Raw genomic sequence first — 22,313 nt, forward strand, 5'->3', positions numbered from 1 at the left:
CCACACTTATCCCCTGGCTTGGTCTTGGAACGGGTCAACCACATCGTGGGAGGTCTTATCTTGGCTATCCTGTCACGAGGCTATCCGGATGCCCAACATGCGCCTGATATCCTCGTACCGGGTGGAGGCACGGAAACACGATGGTGAGGATCGAAGAGGACTGTAAGTAGAGAGTATTAGCATGTTGATCGGTCTGGATGTTTACAGAGTTTTCTGGAACATGTAATAATATCGTCAACGGAGCGGGCATTCCCTTGGCCGTTATTTTTTTTTTTTGGCAGCGTAGGAAATGGTGTTACGGGACGCATCTGGTTATCACAAGACGAATGGCTTGGTTCCATGTCGCCTAGGTATTTGGGTTTCCTTGATAATGCAGTGCCTCAAAGCTTCGAAAACGGCAACTGGCGCTTTATGCACGAGCTGATAATCTGAGACGGACTACAGGGATTTGATCGAAATGGTGGAAGCTTGGATGATGGCTCCTCTATGCATGAAACGTAATCCTCGTATCCGTGGGTGTTTGAACACGATCATTCTTGCTCTCACTGATATCTAAATAAACTTATGTTAAGGGGTGAACACATGAGAGCCCCAAATCCACTTCCGATCCGAAGGAACAGACAAAACGCCAATCGAAAAATCAACAGAATCCCCGAGGGAAATAACACCTCCCACCCTTCAGTACCAGACGAAAGATGGCGCACCCGAAGTATATGCTACAAGCCTTCCGGGAATTCTCCACCCAGATCAGAATCCCTCTCTTCGCATTAGCTGCATAACCTTTCATCAATCCGTTTTAGCGGCGCCCCCATTGACTGCGCCCAAAAGACCATCTTTCTCGTTTCCTGTTGGCAGCTGGAAGAAGCCACCGCTGGTCCCAAATGTCTTCCCGCGCCTGAAGCGACCGCGACCGAAGTAGGTCGCAGCGAGGACAACACCAAGGATGATGCCGACGGATAGGAAAGGGTGGCCGGCCAAGAATTGCTTGATCGTGAAGAAGAACATCGAAACAGCGCCAATGGTGGACTTTGGGGTGAGAGCCGGCGGGTCACGAGTAACCTTGGAAAGCGTCTCAAGAATTGAAGTGCGGGAAGGGATGATCGGGTTTCCAGTGAAAGTTTGGTCCCAATAGCGGCGGTTCTGTGGAAATTTTGATCAGAGAGATGTTCATTTCACTCAAAGCACTTTTACTCACGTCTTCATCATTGATAATGACCTTCTCACCGTCCTTCACATCAATACCGTATGTCGTCCTGATCCAACGCTCCCAGAAAATGCCGTCGACCCAAGCGAAAGCAACTTCCTTGCGCTCAATCTCATCCATGTTGATGCGGATGCTCTTAGCGGCGCGAAGCGCGCGCTGGTCGTTACGGTCCTCCGCTTCCTCGATCCGCAGCTGTTTCGCATCGCGAAGCTCCTGTCTCTCGAGCTGGAACTGCTGGATTTGCTTGTCCATCCATTCGATAGCAGCATTCTTAATTTCACGCTTCGCGCTCTCGAACTCATCCGTCCTCTCTCTGTTAAGGATACCAAGAACAACGAGCTTGCCATCCATGACCTCTTGCGCGTTGGAAGAGGTCAATTCCGGAACGATCGGCAGCCAGACGGTCTTCATCCACCCCAGAACCTTCCTGTAATCGCGCATGTCTTTGGGTGCGATGGGGGTGTAATAGCTAGGCTTCCCGTCCCTGCTCACCAACAGCCTGGGCCAGGTGGAAATCTTGAACCTGTCATGCAACTTGGGGTCCTTGGTCTTGACTAGCTTTGCGTGTCCAATCAGGCTGAGCGTCAACCTCTCCAATGCCGCGAAATCCTCGCTGGTTGTAGCGTGGTCGTAATTGTAGAGGAAGATGACCTCCTCTCTCTTCTCCAGCTCAGCAAAGGACTCAGCATCGACATCAGGAACACCATCACTGCTCTCGTGAGCACCGTTCGCGTAGCTGATGAGATCACCAACGCCGCGTAGACCATCGTACTCAACGCGCTCGCCTCCGCGGAAGAACAGAATGGTGGGATAGCCCTTCACGTGCGCATCTTTGCAGAGCCTCTTCTCAGCATCGCAGTTGACTTCGCCGACATTGAGCTTGCCCTTCATCTCACGGGCCATGGACGCCCAATTTGGCTGCATGGCTTGGCAATGGTGGCACCAAGGCGCGTAAAACTTGACAAACCACGGGTCTTCGGTCATAGTGACCAGCTTCTGGAAGCTCTCCGCAGTAAGCGGGATGGAGGTACCTTGGGGGTTACGTTCCGGCTTTTGCTTTGTCTTGGTGCCAGTCTCCTTGGCAGCGGCAGCAACCGCAGCCTTGGTGGCAATTTCATTGTGCTCGCTTGCGGCGGCGGCACCAGCAGCAGGGTTCTTGTCCTTGTTGGCGGGCTCATCGGGCTTCGCATTGGACTCGACGCCCTTTGCACCAACTTCGGGCAGCTTTAGGCCATCCTTGGGCCGAGAACCAGGCCTGATGGTTTCCAGAGACTCCTCGATCCAGTCGGCGAAGAACTTGAGCTTGTCGGCACCAACGTGCTTCTTGACTTCCTTGCCGTCCTTGAAGAACACAATGGAGGGATACGAGCGGATATCCTTGGCGGCGCAACCGTCACTGTAAGCAGCGCAGTTGAGCTGTGCAAAATTAAAGTCGTAGTAGCGCGAAAACGTGTTCAGGTGGTCGCCGTCCTTCGAATCGGAGCCGGGAAGCGGGTCTTGTGTGTAGTAGAACTCGTAGAGGGTCTGCCAGGTCGGAGCGAAGGCCTTGCAGTGGTGGCAATAGGGCGAAAAGAATTCCACGAGCCTGGAGGACATGTAAGCAGCCGCACCAAGCACCGCCACGAGGGAATACACACCAGTTGCCCTTGGCGATCTTGCTGTCGATGTTGTCGGTGCTCAACTGGTTCATGGGCGGCACCTCCTTGCCGTTGAACACGGTCACAGCTGTCTCATCTTCGAGATCCTTCGGGTCCTTGGTGGGAGGCGACGCGAAGGCAGAAGAGAGCAGTGCGAGCGACAGGAATGAGGAGAGCAGGCGCATGGTGGGCGGCTGCGGACGAGGACAGGTAGCTGGATTGACGAGGCCGCTGGGGCCGGTGGAGGCGGGTCGTTAGGGCGAGAGCAGGGCGGGCATCTACGGCGCAGAGGGAGAGCGAGGGGACGGGCGGCCGACGGGAGCGTGGTGTGCCGCGTTCGACACGGTGGTGCGTGGATGGTCGCGAAAGGAGGCCGCTGCGCTGAGCCCCAGGCGCGAGATCGACAACGGGCGGCGCCCAGACCGGCGCCAAGGCCATTACACTTGCACCACCGCTCACTGGTCCGCCGGCCATTGCGTCCCCATCACACCCCGTCCGCCAGTCCACCGCCGCCATGAGGCCAGCTCTGCGTCTTCTCGCCGCCGTCAAGCCCGTCGGGCGCGTCCTCGAGCCCGGCGCCCCCACCGGCCTCACCGGCCTGTCCACCCACGCTGCGCCGCGCTCGACTCTGGTCTACCTGTACAGCAAGACGCTCGACCGGCTCAAGCAGTTCCCCGAGTCGTCCGTTTACCGCCAGTCCACCGAGGCTCTGACCCGCCACCGCCTGAACATCATTGAGCGCATTGAGCCTGCCGGCCTCAAGGAGTGGGAGGAGCGTGTCCAGAAGCAGGTTGATGCGAACCCGGACGCCTTCGAGAAGCACGGCGTTGCCATCAGACACACTGCCGACGGCCGGTCTTTTGTTACCATCCGCGCGGCGCCCGAGGTTGATGAACGCGAGGAGGAATGGAACGGCGAGCTTGTCGCCGAGCCCTCGCTCGAGGGCATCCGCACGCCCGCCGAGAGGAAGGACCAGAAGGAAGCATTGGGTTATGGCAGACCCGCCAACCTAGATAAGGCCCAGGCCTTACACGTTGAAGCGGAGCCCAGCCTGACCGCCGACCAGTATGTTCATATTTGCGCTGAAAAGCCTTGTGTGGCACGCCGATTCTGACATGTAATGAAACAGGATCTCCACCGCCGAGAAGGAGATTGGCGCTGGCCTAATTGAGGAGGTCATTCAAGTCGCCGAGGGCGAGCTCAGACTTGCCAATGAAATGCTGAAGGACAAGGTGTAAGTTGCTCCAACCCCTGGACCACATGTAGCCACTTACTGACCGCACATTAGGTGGGAAGAGTTGTGCGAGAAGCCTGCAGAGGGGCAATGGTCTTACTTTGAGAGGAAGCATTAAGCTTGCCTTGTATACCAATGTACCTTCTTTGTCTTCTTCTTCCCCTTTCTTGCGTAGAGAAACGGTAGCTCTGAACGCATGCGGTGCTGATGTGCGACCGTGTCCCATATGTCGATTGAGTGAGCTAGAGACAAGCAATTGTTCTATCATCCTCACGCGAACATGTAGACAAGTCAACGGGCGAACGCGTCCTGTGCGGCGAAGAGTCCTTAAATGAGAGCATGTGACTCAGCTCCTCGTGAGCAGTGCATTTCCAACCTTGAAAAAAGGTCAAGGTGAAATTGAATCCGGTGGTCGTCTAACTCAGTCCAACTTACATTGCCTTAGCACTGATGACTTACCACTGTTGAAAAGGATAGAATGACAAACACCGGCATCTCTATTGCTGACGAGGAACCCCTACGGCAGTCGACAAGATCCCAAATCTTATGTAGGACTGTATCACGTTCATTGCGATTCCGGTCTAACAGAACCCTTAAATACAATCTTGATGCAACGCTCATTCGTGAGAGTAATATTGCTGGCCGGCAAGTCTGTGCTAGATACGCATAAATATGCAAGGCCAAATCGAGGTTGGTGATAGGTGATTGAGCGAACTTCTTCGGTCCGCACATACAGCTACCTAACTATACATTGACAATGGCGCGACACGCGACATTGAATCTAGCTTTCGCCTTTCAACCCATCCATCTGTCCATTCGGCTCCTTGGTATGGACGCCGACATTTTGTGCCAATGGGAATGACAAGAAAAGGGAAAGGGGATTTTGGCCATCGTGTCCCGTAATTTGGACGTTGTTTTTCGCAGCAAACAAGTCGGACGTAAGACTGAGCAAACATCAGGGAAGTATGGCAGCGGCTTGCGTAGAAGGAATTAGAGTGGAATAGGTGAAGAAAAGAGCAGCATCCTTGACCAGTGAATCCCTCATGCGAGGCACAGCTAGACTGGGCTGTGTAAAATAAGGGATGGGGATGGGGATTGCAGAAGGACCCAAAGTTCCTACGTCATCACTGACCCGCTGAATGACCCTATATAAGAGCTCAGGAAGGTAACAGATGATAGTCCTGTCGTCCAGCCGTCCATACCTAAGCATGTTCTCCAGAAATGTCAAACCCCTTTGACCCCGTAACCCCCCCAACCGTGCCACCCATAAAAACCGTTGCAATCGTACAGTAGTAGTAAAGGCGAGCGGAACGAAAAGAAATGTTTTCGGTTATCACCGATTAAAGCTCCCCCCCCTAAAGCCGCCCGCGGTGGTCTAGGAAAAGAAGAAACACCCGACTCGAAAGGTATCAGAAAATAAATAATGGGTATCCTCATGCGCCTTCGCCAACCTTAGCCTCCGAACTTTCTTCCCTTTTGTCCGAACTACTGGGCCGGTCGTCTTCGTCCCTGACATCTCCTGTCTCAGCAATTGCATCCCTATCCCTGTCCTTCTCGTCTCCTCTGTCACCATCATGGCTCTTCGCCTCAAGCTTAGCTTTTCTCTTGGCAGTCCAGTCGCTCAAGCTCATTTTGGCTTTACGTTGCACAGGGCTGGGGGTAACCACGGTCGAAGGCGGCGCTATGTCGACAGGAGACGAAAGAGATATTGTAGGCGCGGATGGTGTTGGGAGTGTGGGGGTTTCAGTCAAGACAGATAATGATGCAGGGGCACCAACGGTGGAAGGAGGAGGGGGTGTTGTCATGGATGGACGACGTCTCTCAAGTGTTGGCGCGAGTGGGAGCTCAACCCGTAAGCCGGGCGACGTAGCTTTCGATTCCATGGTCGGTGCGCTGGAGGATGCCGGAGTACTAGTTGGCGATATCTCCTCGGGCGGGAGGAAGGACTGAGGGAGCTGCGAGGAGAGCGTTGCGGGTTGATCTCCAGTAGGCGCGCCCATCCGTGGCGAGATGGGCTCATTTCCCTGCTTTGAGATTTCGGCCGCCGCAACTGCGATTGCATCGTGCATTTCCATATCTTCCTCTGACTTGAGGGGGGGATATGCCTCCTTTGGTGTCGCCGTCGTCGAGTCGGGGACGGGATGCGGTTTCACGGCTAGTACAGTAGCCGATGACGCAGGCTTGTCCACATTCATCCTGTCACCTTGCAAATGTGACCCAAAGGGGCTGTGTTGTGCGGATTCCGATCGTTCTCTGTATACTCTGGTGTCGTGCGTGCGATGTAGCAGCGATCGCAAAAAGGAACCCTTCGGTTTCCGGCGCGCGGCGGGAAAAGGCACCAGAGACGGAAATTCCTTGTCCGGCTCGGTTTGCATGCTTGAATCTTTGTACTCCGGTTTCTTAGGCGGTACCGGTTCTTTCGGCGCACGTGCGCCAGCCCGACGTTGATGCGACGAGTTATTCGATCGACGACCGTTCATGTTATGCGAGCGAGAGTTCGGGTCTGCAGCCCGAGATTTGGACGCAACTGCCGGAGAGGGGAAGGATGACTCTGAATGGCCAAGTTGCTTCTGAGACGCGGTTAGCCTTTCTCTGACTAGCTGAAAACGTCGTGCTTACTGAAGTTGCCACACTGGGCGTATTGAGGGCCGATCCAGCGCTGTTCCTCTTTCTCTTCCTCTGTGCATGTTGCTCGTCGTGCTCAAGCTGCTCGAAGAGCTTTTCCTGCTGCATCAGCTTCCTCTTCTCTCGGTCCGACATCTCCACGCCGAGCCCGACGGCATTCTCGTTGGACACATGTGTCATCGGAGTGATGTCTCGACTGGTTGGTTTGCTACGGGATGAGCCGGAAACCGAGCGACTGTCAGCATTCTCGTCGTCGTGTTCGGGGCGGTTTCGCGCTTCGCTGCCCGCACGACTGTTTGTTGCCTGACCGGTGCTGAGAGGAGAGTTTTGATTGCCGTTTCGTCTGGGTTTCTTGGACTTCAGCGGTTGTGCATTTGACGAGGCGAGTATGGCGGGTGCGTTGCGTCGGTCGGCAAGGGCGAGAGGGCACTCCATGATTGGCAATTTGCACGCGCATCCGCCGAAATTGGAGAGCACACCGGCAACCCAGTGTGACACACCCTCAACCTCTTGGATGCCTCGCTCGTGGATGTTGCCATTCTGAAGAGAGGCCTCGAGCGCGTTCTTGACGTCCTTGTCGATGTCCCAGCCAATACTGATTTCCTCGCCCGCGTAGATGTGGTCGAGCGCGATGAAGCAAAAATGGTACTCAGATTCGCCGGTAATCAGGATCTGCATGCGCACGTTAGGTCTGCAGCTGCGTCGAATGTACCTCAGGAGAGTCCCTTCGTGCCTGGTGTCGATGTACAGCGGGAGAAACGGAGCGAAGAAGACGAATGGTGCAGGGTGCCGGAGCGACTCCCAACGATTTTCCGGATTCGAGCAATACTCTTCTTTCCTACCGATCTGGCCTTTGACTTCCCCAACGAATCCACCGCATGGAACCTCGGATTCGACGGTGAGCCACTTGAAGGTAGGGTGAGATCCTTGTACTGTTGCGATGGCGCCGATGCCGGTGTTTTCCTTCAAGACAGGGCCATGTTCCTCGAGAGACTTTATGGTACCTTCGTGCCGCTGGAAGATCTGCTCACGGGCCTTGCCTCCGGAAGCTTGTTTTGTCGCCTCGGGATCCCAGAGCCAAGTCTGCAGGCTGTTGGTCACGGCTAGATCGCTGAAGGAGTTTGCTTCGATCTGGGTATATTCGGGATGCTGGTAGAGCTGCATGAATTCATCCGAGAAGTAATCGGGCGCATAGCCGGTCGGGATGGGCGGGCCAGGCGACTTGACCGGGCTGTGGACGGGTTGCGCGGTTGACGCAGCCCGCTTCCGCGAACCCGAAGCCGACTGATTGAGCGACGTGACGGATCCAGACGCTTTATGGTTTGTCTTTGGCCGTTTCGACGGAGGCTGATGATCTTTGGGACTCCCGCTCTTGCGATCCAGAGCAGAAAGAGCGTCATCGGCGTGTCCGTTCGTGAGCGCAACGGCGGCGTTGACGTCCTTTATTTTCTTTTTGTGACTTTTGGTTGCGGGCCGCTTCGGCTTCCTCTCGATCATGTAGGTCATGTTCTTGAAGGCCTTCTGACGCTCCTTGATTCGTACTTGGTCGAGGGCTCGCGGCTGGCAGTCGGCGCATTCGTGGACTCGAGGGATCTGGTCTTCGTCATCGTAGTAACAGAGAACGTGCTGCCATGTCCTGCACACTTCGCACAGGACACTGCTACCATCATCGGCCTCGTAGCCGCAGATGCACTTGATTGTGTCAGAAACGGGATCTTCGTCGGGCTGAGGAGCGTCTGCCACCGGTCGGCCATTGGGAACTGGATAAGAAACGGGCGCGAATGGAGCCCTGGGGCTTAGCTGAGGAACAGCATGCGTCTGCAGCAAGGGGATTTCTGTCATAATCCGCCAGGTGTTGGGTCGAGATGGAGGCGGCTCAGTCTCTTCGTGCGTTGAATTGCATGACGGCCGTCGCGGCAGCGCAGGGACGTCAAGCAAGAACTCGAGCGAGTCTGCAGGCTCCCTGGATCGCTCTACGGGCCTCCTTTGAGCGAGGACAGGTTTTGTGCGATCGTGGCGGGAGCCAAAGGCGGGCGGGCGTCGACGCGACGAGGGCGGCTGCGACCGGCAGGGGAGACTGAAGGCAGCAGCAGCAGAGACGGCGCAGGCGGGCACCCGATCAGCGGCGCATGCGACGTTGGCGTCTCCAGCAATGGGTGGGCTCTCGAGGACGTGGTGGGCGAGCGAGACCGTCCGAGGGCCAAGCGTGGGTCGGGCGGGCGGTGATGATGCGCGCGAGCGGCGGTGGGGATGTCAGGCGTGGGCGATTGGGGAGCGGTGGTCAGGAAGAGGAAGCAGCGAGGCACAGAGGTGGATGAGCCAGGAGGAGGCAGCGGTGCGCGAGGAGAGGCGGGTTAGGACAGAGTAGTGAAGACCGGAAGGGCGAGCGAACAGCGAATGGAACGGGACAGACGAGACGAGCGATGGCCAAGAAACGAGGGGGTGGATTGACGTTATTTATTCTGGATGCAGTTTAGCGGTTATGGTGACTAAGCCAAGGCCGAGCCTGGCGGGCATCGTCGCTCGCAGCAGCCCGCAGGGGGCGTCGGGCCTGCAGCGGGAGGCTCGCGGAGAGCAGGTTGGCGGGCAGCTGAGAGGGGTGACGAGGCGGGCGGCGTGCGCGATTGCGCAGGCGGCGAGGGGCGAGCGCGGCAGAAGAGGAGCGCGACGAGCCAGGATTTGGAAGTGCGGACGCGGCGCTGCTGAGGGCAAAAATAGAACGAGCGTGCGAGCGTGCGAGCGTGCGAGCGTGCGAGCGTCCTCGACCTGGCCAGTTATCGCGCGTGTGCCTGCCTGCCGCCACTCGCAGACGTCGTTGTGGGCCGCCCAGGGGCTCTGAAACGCCCGCGTCGAGGCCCTCGCCCGCGCAGCACCCGGCAGCCGTGCACCGCTTTCCCATGTGCCAGCACCGCTGCGTCGTCTGCCCGGCCGCCGATCATCCCAGGTACCTAGCACCTAGGTCCGCGAGCCCCTCACCCCCTCGCCCGCGCGTCGACAGCCCTTCCCCGCGGATAATATACACCACGTCATGCCGCCATTGTACGCCTCTTCACCTGCTGGGCTGTCTTCTGCATTCACCCGGCCGCCTTCTCGCGCAATGTCGTCCATGCCGTCCCCGCAACGGGAGCCCTGATTCGTTTAAACGGCCAATATATATGAGCCTGTCGCCGCGCCCGTCGACAATGGCCCGTCCTGTCGGACCCGCGCCTGTTCCTCTCAGAGTCCTTTCGTGGCCCATGAGCCATGCGCTTTCCCCATTGGCTGGCCCCTGCCATCGCCGCGCTGAGCGGGCTGCCCGCCGCCCACACTGTCCCAAGCCCCAGCTCCGTTGGCTCGGATCTCGTTATCCTGGCCCACAATGATCTATATGGTATGCTTTACGATTCCACCACGCTCGTCTACCGCCCGTACATGAAGGAGGGCTTCCAAGCGGGTCCCGTGCTCGTCCTACAACCTACGCCATCCCCATGGAATGATCTACGCGTAGATCTAATCTGAGCACAGGCAACCTGAGCCCCCATAACGCAGCAGCCATCGTGCTAAGCACGCCCCAGACACTAGAAAAAGCTCGGTCGAACTGCGCCGCACTTGGGGAACAGCTTTGGGACCCACTTGAGCATGTCTCAGCCCTACCGCTGGCTCACCTTGGATTCGACAAGTTCTGGGTTGATGGAGGCAGCATCGATCGGGCTGGGGCTGTCTCAGCCCAACGCCACCAGGCGAAATTGCCCGCGCTTTGCACGCAGTCTGCTCCTCTCTGCACGGCAAGTGATACCAACACGTCGGAGCGATGGCATACCGCTGTGAGGTCGGCAAATCTGCAAGTGACGGGCTATCGAGTAGGAGCCGCCTGCACTGTACTCTACCTGGTGGTCTCCTCTAATCCCCCCTTGTAGGACAAACTGAGTTTCCGCTTCGAAGGTCTCCGCTATGCCGCTAGGCCAGAGCGTTTCACATACTCAACCCCATACATTGGTGCTGAGAATGTCTCGGCACTCACTCCGGGACCCGAGTGCTTCTCCTCCAGCTGTTCTTCAACGGGCTCCCAGAGCGAGGATTGCCTTTTCTTGAATATTTGGACTCCCTGTCTGCCCATGGACTCGGTCTCTGTGTCAAAGAAGGAGTTGAGGCCCGTCATGTTCTGGATCCACGGTGGAGCATTCACCGGAGGTACGGGCAGCGATTCAACATTCGATGGGGGAAACATGGCATCTCGTGGGGATGTGGTGGTCGTGACAATCAACTACCGTCTTTCCACCCTCGGCTTCCTGGCTCTAGATGGCGGTGAGCTGAACGGTAACTACGGCCTGGCAGACCAAATTACCGCCCTGGACTGGGTCCACGCACACATCCCAGACTTTGGGGGCGACCCTGGCCGCATCACCATTTTCGGCCAAAGTGCTGGTGCGGCCAGTGTTAGAGCGCTTCTTACATCGCCCAAGGCTATTGGAAAGTTCAGGGCGGCAATTCCTCAGAGTAATCTGGCCGGCAGCAACTACGGGACCACGTACTCCCAGTATTACACAATCGAGCAAGAAGTGGCAGCTGCAGCGGACTCGATTCTGAACGAGACGGGTTGTGACACAGCTAGTGATCGCACTGCATGCCTCCGGAGCTATGATGCATGTCAACTGGTGCGACTTTCAAATGTTGCTCGGTATGTTCAGTTCCCCGCGCGAAGCCAACACCTCGTGAAGTCCTCATCAAGTCCAACAGCTACCTTGTCGTCGACGGCACCTATCTCACCACCCCCACCCTCCCCCTCGACGGGATCGGCCCAGCCGCCCCAGTCCCACTGCTCATGGGTGTCATGCGTGACGACGGCGCAGCATTTCTCTCCTATCCCCTCGCCAACCAATCTCTCTCGTCCTTTCTCGCTGCCTCGGGCTTTGCCTCGACTCCCAATGTGAACATGCACTTTCCCATTCCCTACGAGTTGACCCCAACCAACACCTCCCTTGCCGTTTTCAACGCCTCGGCGCGTCTCGCCACGGACGCCGAGCTGCGCTGCCTCGACTACGCCACCGTCTACTCAGGCATCAAAAACGGCGCTTTCCCCAAAGCCTATTTCTACGAGTTCGACCGTTCCTACCAAATTCCTGGCTACAGCCCCAACTACCCAACGTGCGAAGCGCCTCCAACACTCGAGCACCTGGACGGCGACCCGAGCCTAGAGTACTTCAAGTGTCACTCAGGCGAACTTCTCTACGTCTTCGGCAACGTCGTGCGCGAGGGACTACCGCCGCGCGATGACGGCGACATTCCCTTTTCGCAGGTCGTGTTGGACGCGTGGACGGCATTTGCACGGAATCTGGACCCCAGCCCAGATGCGGCGTACCTGTTGAGCATGGGGTACCGTGACTCGCTGAGAACGGCTACGGGGAGGGGCGGTGGTAGTGCGCAGTGGAAGGCAGTAGATCCGGAGGCGCCCGTGTACCAGGCATTGAGCTGGCCTGTTAGCAGCGACGCAGCATTTAGGGACGCGGCGCAATGCGATGCGTTGGGTTTATCGTTAGGCTACTACGAATGAATGGATCTCAGCAGCATGGGAGCGATGCAGCAAAGGGGACTATCCGACGTGAATACGTGCAATTGAATTTTTTTCCCCCGCGAATTTGCAAGTCCTTGCGGGCGTTTCCCGCATACTCTAAGCCCTATCATAGTCCAGGATGATGTGTCTAAGCAAAAATGGTCAAAACCACATCTCTCGAGGGTGCGTTATGGGTCAATCAACCGCGCCACCATGACCCTTAGACTTACAGTTTAGCACTCTCCTCGATGTTTCGCCCCGTCTGCGTCGCGCCAACCGTCCGGAGTTGGTTCCACACGCTCGTTCCCTCATCCCACATGCTGTCCTCCCAGATGACGAGCTTCCCCTGCGAGTCCACCATCCGCACCTGTCTCGGGCCGCTGGTGCCCCATTCCCTCCGCAGCTCGTCCAGCTCACCCTTGACGAAGCGGACATACGGCCCCGTCAGCGCCGCCCACGCCTGCTCCTTCTCCTCGTCAGCCAGCTCCATGCCGTTGCCCCACCACCAGATGGGCTTGTCGGCCGTGTGGGTGACGCCCCAGGCGGGCGGCAGGAAGCGGTCGCAGCAGCGCAGCCGCCACTCGATGCGGTATCGATACACCAAATCGCCCGCGCCGCCGGCGTGCAGCTTGTCGACGAAGCCGCGCTCCAGGTGGTGGACCTGCATGTCTGCGTATATCCGGCCGAACGCATCGCGCCAGTCGCGCACGCCAGCCGGCAACCGGCCCTGCGGGTAGTAGTGCTGGATGAGGACGTCGACGGCCGATGAGGGGTACTCTGCACACAGCCGCGCGCGCAGCGACTCGAGATCGTCTCCCGGCGGGTACCATGTGCCGTAGAGGTTGTGCTCGTCGCGGCACTCGCCCGTCATGAGAGCGATGCCACGCGCGCGCATGCGCCTGGCAAAGTCGCCCGTGTCGATGTCGGCGTACAGATTCTTCCGGACGAAGGCGTCGTCAACGACGGCGCGGAATTGATGGCGCTGCATTCTGGGGATGGCGGCGAGGAGGCGGCGCGGCGGCATCGCCTTCAGGCGCTCGACCTTCTCGTGGCCCGGCAGAGACAGCGGGATGTCAAGCACCGCGAGCAGCTCGTCAAATTGTTCCTGCGCGGCAACCAACGACTTCGGCTGCATGCCCGGCCCGTTGGACCACATGATGGCGCGGCGGATGACGGCCTTGTTGTCGGGCAGGTAGAGGTCGTAGGCAAGCTGCTTGAAGGCGCTGTGCGAACCGGCGCTGTAGCCGGCCACGGTGATGTTGCCGGCGTCGCCGCCAAAGTAGCTCACGTTCCTGTGCGTCCACTCGAGCGCTAGACGCTGGTCCCAGAAGCCGAAGTTTCCGACAGACCCGCCGCCCGCCGCGGCCTGGAGCTCGCGCGATGCGAGGAAGCCCAGAATGTTGAGTCGGTAGGCGGGCAGCACGAGGATGAAGCGTGCGGGCGTCTCGGACAGCAGCGGGACCGGGTTGTAGTCGTTTGGGTTGCCAACCTGCAGGAAGCCGCCGTGGATGTAGAACAGTACGGGCCAGCCGCCTGCTGGGGGATCGCCGGCGGGAATCCAGATGTTGAGCTGCAGGCAGTCTTCATCCCAAAGGTTGCTGGTGTCCGGGGCATTCGCTACCCAAGTCGGAAGGCCCTGCGGACACATGCTCGTGTTGCCTGTGAAGCGGCCGGGGTTGGCGCGGGTGCCGTAGCGATAGCATGGCGGCAGTGGGCGCGGCAGCTGCCACCTGTAGGGCCCAATTGGTGGGAGGCCATATGGCAGGCCGCCAAAGTAGTGAGATAGTTCTCTTCCCGACTCTTTCTCTTTGATGGTGCTGCCTTCGATGAAGCCGCGATACTGCAGGTCTTTGAGACACGGCTCTCTGATGGTCTCGGGCATCTTCGATGGAAAGATGGAAAACTGGAGCAGGCAGACTTGAGGGTGAAGGAGTGAGGAGGTGATCAGCTCTGACGTTGATCGGCCCGCAGATCTGTAGCCGAGCTGGTCAGTTGGCGAACGATAACAGCAGACGCACTCGGGGCTCAGGACAGGGCTCAACGTCTCTGGCTGCTTGAATGATGGAGCCGAGCGACATGCAGTGGAAGATGGACGGCGGGGGGCGAAGCCGAGGTTGGCGGAAAGGGACCGGGAAGGCCGACCTCAGCCGTTCGATTGGCCCGTGTCCGCGCTCGTACTCCCACCACTGCCCCCGGTCACAAAGACAATGAATGATGTGGACTACGCCGTCGCTTTTCGGTGCTACCATTCTTTGTCTTCCCCCACTTATTACCGAGACAACCTATTGTCTTTCCCCCTTCCCCCCTTACAGCCATCCTTTGCCCGCTCGCTCTCCCAGAGCGGGCATGTTTGTACTACGTACATGCTACAATCGAGATACAATCACTCGAAGAGAGGCCTGTCTTTGTTGCCCTGCCCAGTAATGCAGTTGCTCTATCAAGTTTAGCCCATGGCTGTGGAGGACGCGACAGCAACACAAAAAAGCAGTAAACGCCGACCCAATGGGCAGTAAGCCTGAGATGCATGGCCCAAATCAACGTGACACCGAGACCCTACTTCGCGAGAACAGGAAAAGAAGAGCAACACGCCCGGACTTCTATGGTTAACGCCTGTGTCCAAACCGAACCACTGGGCCAGCGTAGAAGAGGACAGGGAAGGAACGAAGAGAACAGAGAAGGAGAGTAAAAGGCCTGGAGTGGCGCCATCGCAAAGCCAGAGGGGTGGATGAAGATCACTTCAACCCGAACCCTTCGCTTTCCACAACCGCGCGCCACAGCCTATCCACGAGCTTCTGCCTGCTGTTGTATTTGTACAACTGCAGCATATTGAAGCACGTGCGTGCCACCGGGAATCTGTCGACGTCGTCACCAAGGCAACCAATCTTGATCACCAGATTCGTCGCTCCGAGAGCCGGGATGCGGTCAGAGCCGGTGATGAAGGAGAGGATTTTACGCTGATCGGTGGGAGAGGCACTCTCAAAGAACTCCCAGAACCAACGAAGGACGAGAATATGCTCACCCGGTCGGTCTACCTTTCGGCCGCCGTGTGCCGGGTCACTCCAGCCTTCATATACCGCAACAGCACGGAGAGAAGCCACATCGAGCGGCTCGTCGGACCCACGCACCATGAGCTCAATTTCTTCAGAGCGGAAGAGGCTAAGCGCGTTGCCACCGCAGACGGTGAAGAAGCCCCGGCGGAAGGGATCAAACTGACGAGCCACGGCAGTATCGAGGAAGTATCGTACGTACAGGTCGACGAACTCCTTACGGTTGGCGTTGGTCACAGCACGATTCTCGCCATTCTTACAAAGAGGGACTTGATGTACCACGCCATAGCGCTCAACCTCAGCCACGAAATCGCGACAAAAGGTAGCCTCAACATCGCCGTCAAATTCCAGCAGCTGTCGCAGACCTTTAGCAAGGCGTGGACGGAACTCGGCAAGGTCGTCTAGCGTGTAGTCAATCCGATTGCGTGACGCCGGCGCCACACCATTCTTCGTAGGAGCAGAGGCAAGGAGCTTCTTGAACGCAAAAGGGGGCAACGCCACATCCAGGATGGTCGAGTTGTAGAGGGCAAGCCCAAGCACAGCGCCGACGAGGAAGAACTGGTCCGACTGTTCGAAAGTGTTGGGGTTGAAGTAACAGAACTGAGAGTCCTCATCGTACACAAACATTCCTGTGTCCTGTTACAAATAGGTCCAAACAAGCCCGCACCCATCTATGCTGGGCCAAAAAAAGCGCTCGCGAATGTGTGCACTTACCATGGTTAGGGTCAAAGAGCTCTCTGACGAGCATCAAAAACCATTCTTTTCGTAGGCCGCCGGCATCAATGCCCTCTTCACCGACGAATTGGACTCGCAACCCTTTCTTTATCTCCTCGCCACCCCCACCCACGACCTCACTGATTCTGCGTAAGCTGTCTTCTACCAAACACTCTCTCCTGACACGGAGGTTGAAGTGCTGTTCCAAATTCTTGTTGCTAAGAATGCTGTCGAAGAAAGCCTCTCGAGCCTTATTCTCCATCTGTCGCCGGGCATCGTGTTCCATGATTTTGATCTTGGCGCCGATCGAAAGGAAGAACGGATATTGGCAAAAGGAGAATTTTGCCGTGCGCTTCTCCCATGCTTCAAAATCTGCAATGAGATCATGGAAGTCTAATAACGTGTTGTAGAAGTCGGAGGTAGGGAGAAGTTGTCCGTGTGCCCTGGCCCGCTCGCGCGCTGCTAGTCCAGCACTTGCCTGACCAGCTACTGACGGAGAGCGATTGACGGGATCTGTCTTGCGATTGTGGTAAGTGTTATTTGCTGCGAAAAGCAGTGCCATAACCTTAGCCGCAGCTTTGACTTGCCAGTCATCACTGTACAGGGCATCTCCTGCACGGTCATCAGATTTGGGGCCCGAACCAGAAAGACCCAGCGCGGCATGAAGCTGAGCCGAAGTCGTGCCATGTGCCCCAAACTCTGGGATCAATCCTGCTATAGGATTCCCGCTATTGCTACGCTTCCTTGGTTGCCTAGTGAGACGGTAGGTGATGAACTTGCCCACGAGATCAACCATGCGTCGAAAATGATCCTCAGAGAACCTGGAAAACCAAGTAGTGAGGTAGCGATGACATTCGTTGTCCAGATTGGCGAATAGGCCCAAAATCCTCTTGATGATGCCCGAATGTTGACCGGGATCTCTCTTTGCGTTACTGGCAGATCGCATCGGTTTTGGGGATGGCGGTTGGTTTCCCGGTGGCCTTACAAGCGGAGGTGGCGGTCCAAGGGCTGGAGGCTGATTTGGATTAGACTCTTGTCTTGGGCGGGTCTGAGGCGCCCGCCGCATCGGAGGCGACCTAGGCCCGGAAGAACCATGCAGAAGCGGATTAAAAAGAATAATCAGAAGGAAACGGAGGTCCTCGGGATCCTCCAAAGGACGCCCTGGGCGTTTCAACAGACTCTCTGTGATTTTGAGTAGAATGCGCTGTACATGAACTCGAGCGTCTCGAATTTCTTCGTCCGCTTCCTGAATCAACGACTCCGGGAAATCTAGGTTCGGCATTTCTTCCAGCCTTGCCCGCCAATTAACCCCAGCTCCGTTGACAGTATCGTACCAATGCTGTACTTCCGTCCAGTTGATGAGGGGTGATTTGTGATTAACAATAATCACGTCAGAGCTGGGCCTTCCAATGTTTGATGCGAGTGTTTGCTTCGGTGATTCCTTTTCAGGTCGGCCAGGCCACCACGAGGCATTCTCACCAATATCTCCAATCATTAGCATCCTTGCGTCAGCCTCTAGAAAAAGATCCGAGGCCGCTGCTTGCGTTGCAGCTTGCGATGTTGCTTGCGATGTTGCTTGAGGCGTCTGAATTGGTCGTTCTCTGGTCATGGTCCCCTCACTCCGAGTCCTTGGGGTGTGGTGCGGTCTTCCCAGCATGAAAGCGGTGTTCAGGCAGTCGACGTTTCCATAGCTTGCAATCAGATGGTCTTCTAACGGCCGGAAGATCATCTTGATTTGCTCATAGCGCCGTCTCTCGGCAATTTCTGTTGGCGAAATCGGCGGTGCTCCAGCAGCGGGTAGGGAACCTACGCGAGTTGGAGCATCTCTTGGAGAGCCACGGCCTGCATAAGGTCCGGACGGTCCGGGCGGCGGAGGAGGAGGAGGAGGTGCATGTACAGGCGGCGGGGGTGGTCTGCGGTTAGGTGGGCTAGGAATTGTGCCAGGGCGTGGCGGATGCCTGAGGGTTGGCGGAGGTGCGAGGATCTCCTCGGCAGTCGAGGTTCCACGAGGGCCATTCTGTTGGGGAGGGTTTGTTCCATTCTTGAGCATGCCGAAGCCGTTTGGGGTTTCCGCAGCTGAAGGTGGAGAGACTGAGATCATCGGACGGCTTCCGCTTTGCGCCCGCTGCCGGATTGGCATGGGTACAAGACGAGCGTCCCCCGGCGCGATCTCTCCCGGGTTACCCGCGTCCAGGCTGCCCCGTGGTGCGCCTGAGCTATCCTGACTTCCTCTTGGCCGATCGTCGCTGTCCTGACTGCTCCTACTGCGCCGATCCACCATATTGTGCAAGTGTGTCTCCAGACAACGATCTATGATGTGCCTCGCTCGATCCACCGTCAACGGCATGGGTTTCTTTGGCAGCGCTGGGCTTGGATGGGTGCTTGGGAGGCGATCAGGCCGGTCCTGGGATACGGGCACCAAGTCGTTGACCATCAGGCATGCTGAGCAGCGGAAGGTGGTGAGGCCGCGGGGATATCGGACCTTGGAGTCACAGGTCATGCAGTTTCCGGTCTCCTCCTCGCGCCTATCGAAGACGGGTGGTCCCCTCGCGGCACCATGGCCGCCGTAGCTCGCAGGCGGCATGCAGCGGTCGGTCTCGGGAAGGTATTCGCCATTCGGGGGCGCGTGGGGTCTGGGTTTCTTGCCGCCGCCGAAGAGGGAAGGGAACGGGTGGCTGAGGGATCTGTTGTGCTGCTTGCTGCCGAACGATGGCATCTGGAGTCATGGAGGGGGTTCGTGGCAAGGGATGAAGAATAGCGTAGCACTAACGAGTCTGGCAGGCGGGTTAGCGATGTTTGCGAAGGGTGAGCGTCGTGGTTGTTTCGCGAGGGGCGGGCGGGCAACGGGTGCAGCTTGAGCTAGTAGGTGCGCATGGAGCTCTCAACGACGTACCGTGCTGCGGCGCGCCGCTTCCTGCGCGTGCGTGGGGTGTGGACGGACGGCGCCTGCTGACTCGAGGCGTGGCAGGCTGGGGGTGTCTGGAGGGACGGGCAAGAGGCGTCGGTGGCTGACGAAAGCGGCGGCGGTGGTGGTCGCGGCCGCTCGTATGCACGGGGAGCTAGCAGACAAGGCAGGCTGCACGCGAGCGCGAGTGCGCGTGCGAGGCCTGAGGGTTTACGTCGTTAAGTCTTGGGGGCAGCGGGGCGTGCCGGGGCATGGCAAGCCCGGTGTTGTCAATAGTGTTTCAAGGTGATCTTCACCAGCGTGGGAAATTCCCTGCAGGTACAAGAGGCTAGGCACACAGTTTGAGGCGGCAGCGGGCTGGAGCTGCCCGCGGCCTTCAAGGGTCCGGCCAGCCAGCACGAATGAACAAGCTAATTAACTCGCATGTGCCTGTCCGCGCGTCGCGCCCAGCGACCAGCAGAGGCCCCGCCGCGATCGGGCGCCTCTTGGCCATCGGCTCGCGGCATCGCAATTCCATGCGCCTTGAGAGAGCAGCGACAGCCCAACCGGAAGCAGACTCGTCACCACGTCGCGCTTGCCTCACATCCGGGGCCCTGGCTCCACACACCCACCGCACCCAGCCGTTGCCGCGGCGTCCAAGCGCAACCGCTCCCGCCGCCGAGCGTGGCCCTCCGCTTGGCGTGTCGTCGACCTTGCACATTGTTGGAGCACGCAAGCCATTGTCTGCTGTTGCTGCGCGAACCGCTTTCTGATGCCGGCCGCTTGCCCTCGCGCGGACGGGCCGCGACACACACTCCCTTAAGGGCACGTCGTCCGGACTAGCTTTTCGTCAAGCTTCGACGCCTGCCTCGAACCCACGTCACCATCGCAGGGGAGTTTTCCTGCGCTTTGCCCAGTGTGGCTGGTTCCGCCCCGTCGGCTTCGCGCGGATCCGGAACGCTACGGGCGAGCATCATCGCGCTCCATTTTTGGGAGCCTTATCGGCGCCAATCGCCTGGCTGCCGGCCCCATGTCGATAGTCTGCCTTGCCCGCGGGGGAGGTGCCGTTGTGACACCATTATCGCCCGGTATTTGCCTCGTCACCGCGGTCGAGATTCAAGGATATCGGCGGTATGTAGCTTCTGTTGCGTGTACAAGAGCAGATCCTCTCTGCCAAGGCAGTGCCAGTGCTGATCTGTGGGTATCCGTGTTTTATTTGGTCTCACCACTGCACAGTCGCTACGTACTAGATGACCTTTTTTTTTTCTCTGGCAATCAGCGTCCGCTGAAGGCCCGACTACTGGTATTGGAAGTCCTTGTGGTTCGTCATCACCAGCGGCACACAACCCTTGGCCCATCTCCAGCTTTGTCTCATGCATTGTCCACCGCGAATCTGGGTTGCCGGAAGATCCAATGGTCGCTCAATACGGGCCAGAACGACCATTACCATTATCACGGGCAGGTAAATGATTGTAAAGAGATACGGAACGGAATGGCGGCTGTTTCGATAGCTTTACTTGGAAGGACAACACAAACAGAATCAAAGATTCGCTTTTCCGCAAGGTGAGTATGTAGACGGGAGTTGGTCCGGACAAATGAGGTAGGTATCACGGATGAATCGGGAATATTGTTGTAAGAGAAAGGACGTAAGGAAACTGATATTCCCGGACTCATAGTAAAGATGCGAGAGTATCGAGGTATTTCCTTTTCTCAATCAGTCGTTATGCGCCCACCCTTTATCGTAGTCCTTATGTTTCCAGGATCGTACACTGCATCCATCACGCTCCTCCTGCTTCTCCACCCAGCATCAGTGCCGTCGAAAATGACCAAGTCAGCAGGATCGCCCGGTTTCAATGACAGGGATGAAGCCTCTAGCCCGATGACTGCTTTCGCTCTGTTCGAGACACATCCCTACAGATAGTTAGCGCGTAGCAAACGGGAAAAGATACCGGCATGAGACCTACATATAAGACTTCTGCATCCTTCTTAGTCGCAGCCTGGTAAACACCAACACCCATGCTGGCAACTGCAAGCGGGTCGCAGTTCCCTTGTGGCGTGAAGGCGTTGCCGACGTTGTTGACAGCGATAGCGGCTTGCAAGCCGTGCTCCCGGATCATCTTTGGCACGTTGAGAGTGCCTCGTACATTCTCCTCGGTTCTCATCATAAAAAGGTCACTTGTTGGAAGACCCACGAAAGACACAGGCAGGTTGCCTATGGCCTCTTTCAGCTTCCTCCAGTCGTCCGGCTGGAAGTACGTGAGGCGGGTGCAATGGCCCATAGTGATGAGTTTTCCATTCCTGCTTTCCCAGCACCTTTCTTTGAGAAGCTCCAAAGCGGCCCAGATGAAAGGCTTCGTGGATCTGTCAAGGTTGTAGTCCATATGGAAGTCCAAGAACTTGTCCTGGGCGAGAGCAAGAGAGCTGATCCAGCGAACGTTCATTTTCATCTTGATCTCGTCGGACTCGACATAGGGCGTGCTTCCCAGCACGTCCACCCCATGCGTCTTGGCGGCAGCGGCCATCAATTTACGGACGACCTCTCCACCGTCAAGCCCAGAGAACAGCGGCAACTGGGCAAAGGCGCAGATCTGCACGTCGCACTTGTCGGCAAACTCCTCCTTCAGCCGCAACCCAGCATTGAGGCATCTGAACTCGACATCGGCGTCAACCTCGACGAAGGCACGCATTGCGGTAACTCCGTGCTGTATGCTCTCCCGGATCAGCTGCCGTCCGCGGCGGAGGAGGTCCTCTTCCTCGAAGCGCGACTTGGCCTGGCTGGTGAGGTCCATGGCTTCTTGAAAGTTTCCCTCGACGATCTCAAGGTCGCTGTATTTGGGATCTTGCAGAAGGAAGCACTTGTCCAGGTGAATGTGAGCGTGACAAAGAGAGGGGGCGATCAGGCGCTCGTGCGCATGCAGCACGCTGGGCACATGGCCGAGACGGGGAGCATGCGCGTCGTGCTTCTCTATAGATGAAATGCGGCCATCTGCGATGCTAATATCCCACAGATCTGAGGTCGGCTGGCCTGCAAGGCGGGCAGCAGTGATCCTTGAGACAGTCTTAGGGGCGAAGACGTCTGAGTAGCGCGGCGGCGGCTGGTGAGTTTTTGAAGACGGTGCCGTCGCATCCGTGCCGGCAATGGCGTGGGCGGTAGGCTTCTCTTGGCCGAATTGGATCTTGGCCATCTCAGCATCGAGATCGATGCCGAGCGAGGCGAGGTAGGCTCCGGCCATGGCGTTGGGCGGTGACGATGGCGACGAGGCTGGGGAATTATGTACGGAGAAAGGCCGTCTAGGCGGCGTTTTGCGAGAAGACGAAAGGGTATCGAGGAGCGCTAAAGCGCATGCAGCGAGTAGAAGCAGGCAAGGGAAAAATCGACGAAAGGCACAAGAAGACCAAGAACGGGCGCTCCGGGGACTACTTATCGCGGGACGGAAG

General features: G+C 57.6%; 7 protein-coding genes across 7 annotated transcripts; 2 read left to right on the top strand and 5 right to left on the bottom strand.

Moving 5' to 3' along the window:
• Positions 1-786: 786 nt before the first annotated feature.
• BKCO1_1050007 (disulfide isomerase) lies at positions 787-3,026 on the bottom strand (the record flags this gene model as incomplete). The annotated part of the gene is made up of 3 exons (XM_020270205.1): positions 787-1,140; positions 1,196-2,789; positions 2,842-3,026. The coding sequence occupies 3 exons, from the start codon at positions 3,024-3,026 to the stop codon at positions 787-789; spliced, it is 2,133 nt and encodes a 710-aa protein (XP_020125144.1).
• Positions 3,027-3,355: 329 nt separating this feature from the next.
• On the top strand, positions 3,356-4,193 carry BKCO1_1050008 (nadh-ubiquinone oxidoreductase kda subunit; the record flags this gene model as incomplete). The annotated part of the gene is made up of 3 exons (XM_020270206.1): positions 3,356-3,906; positions 3,971-4,075; positions 4,130-4,193. The coding sequence occupies 3 exons, from the start codon at positions 3,356-3,358 to the stop codon at positions 4,191-4,193; spliced, it is 720 nt and encodes a 239-aa protein (XP_020125143.1).
• A 1,315-nt stretch (positions 4,194-5,508) lies between these two features.
• Positions 5,509-8,542, bottom strand: BKCO1_1050009 (phd finger and set domain protein; the record flags this gene model as incomplete). The annotated part of the gene is made up of 2 exons (XM_020270207.1): positions 5,509-6,645; positions 6,695-8,542. 2 exons carry the CDS (start codon positions 8,540-8,542, stop codon positions 5,509-5,511), a joined length of 2,985 nt encoding a protein of 994 aa, XP_020125142.1.
• A 1,401-nt stretch (positions 8,543-9,943) lies between these two features.
• On the top strand, positions 9,944-12,230 carry BKCO1_10500010 (carboxylesterase from carbohydrate esterase; the record flags this gene model as incomplete). The annotated part of the gene is made up of 4 exons (XM_020270193.1): positions 9,944-10,070; positions 10,205-10,539; positions 10,597-11,357; positions 11,417-12,230. 4 exons carry the CDS (start codon positions 9,944-9,946, stop codon positions 12,228-12,230), a joined length of 2,037 nt encoding a protein of 678 aa, XP_020125138.1.
• A 117-nt stretch (positions 12,231-12,347) lies between these two features.
• BKCO1_10500011 (pyruvate carboxylase) lies at positions 12,348-14,112 on the bottom strand (the record flags this gene model as incomplete). The annotated part of the gene is made up of 2 exons (XM_020270194.1): positions 12,348-12,378; positions 12,461-14,112. 2 exons carry the CDS (start codon positions 14,110-14,112, stop codon positions 12,348-12,350), a joined length of 1,683 nt encoding a protein of 560 aa, XP_020125137.1.
• Positions 14,113-14,962: 850 nt separating this feature from the next.
• On the bottom strand, positions 14,963-18,707 carry BKCO1_10500012 (ubiquitin-protein ligase; the record flags this gene model as incomplete). Its single annotated transcript, XM_020270195.1, has 2 exons — positions 14,963-15,906; positions 15,992-18,707. 2 exons carry the CDS (start codon positions 18,705-18,707, stop codon positions 14,963-14,965), a joined length of 3,660 nt encoding a protein of 1,219 aa, XP_020125136.1.
• A 1,878-nt stretch (positions 18,708-20,585) lies between these two features.
• Positions 20,586-22,108, bottom strand: BKCO1_10500013 (metallo-dependent hydrolase; the record flags this gene model as incomplete). Its single annotated transcript, XM_020270196.1, has 2 exons — positions 20,586-20,786; positions 20,840-22,108. The coding sequence occupies 2 exons, from the start codon at positions 22,106-22,108 to the stop codon at positions 20,586-20,588; spliced, it is 1,470 nt and encodes a 489-aa protein (XP_020125135.1).
• Positions 22,109-22,313: the final 205 nt, after the last annotated feature.

This window comes from Diplodia corticola (genome assembly GCF_001883845.1).
Source record: "Diplodia corticola strain CBS 112549 chromosome Unknown scaffold105, whole genome shotgun sequence".
Lineage (NCBI taxonomy): Eukaryota > Fungi > Ascomycota > Dothideomycetes > Botryosphaeriales > Botryosphaeriaceae > Diplodia > Diplodia corticola.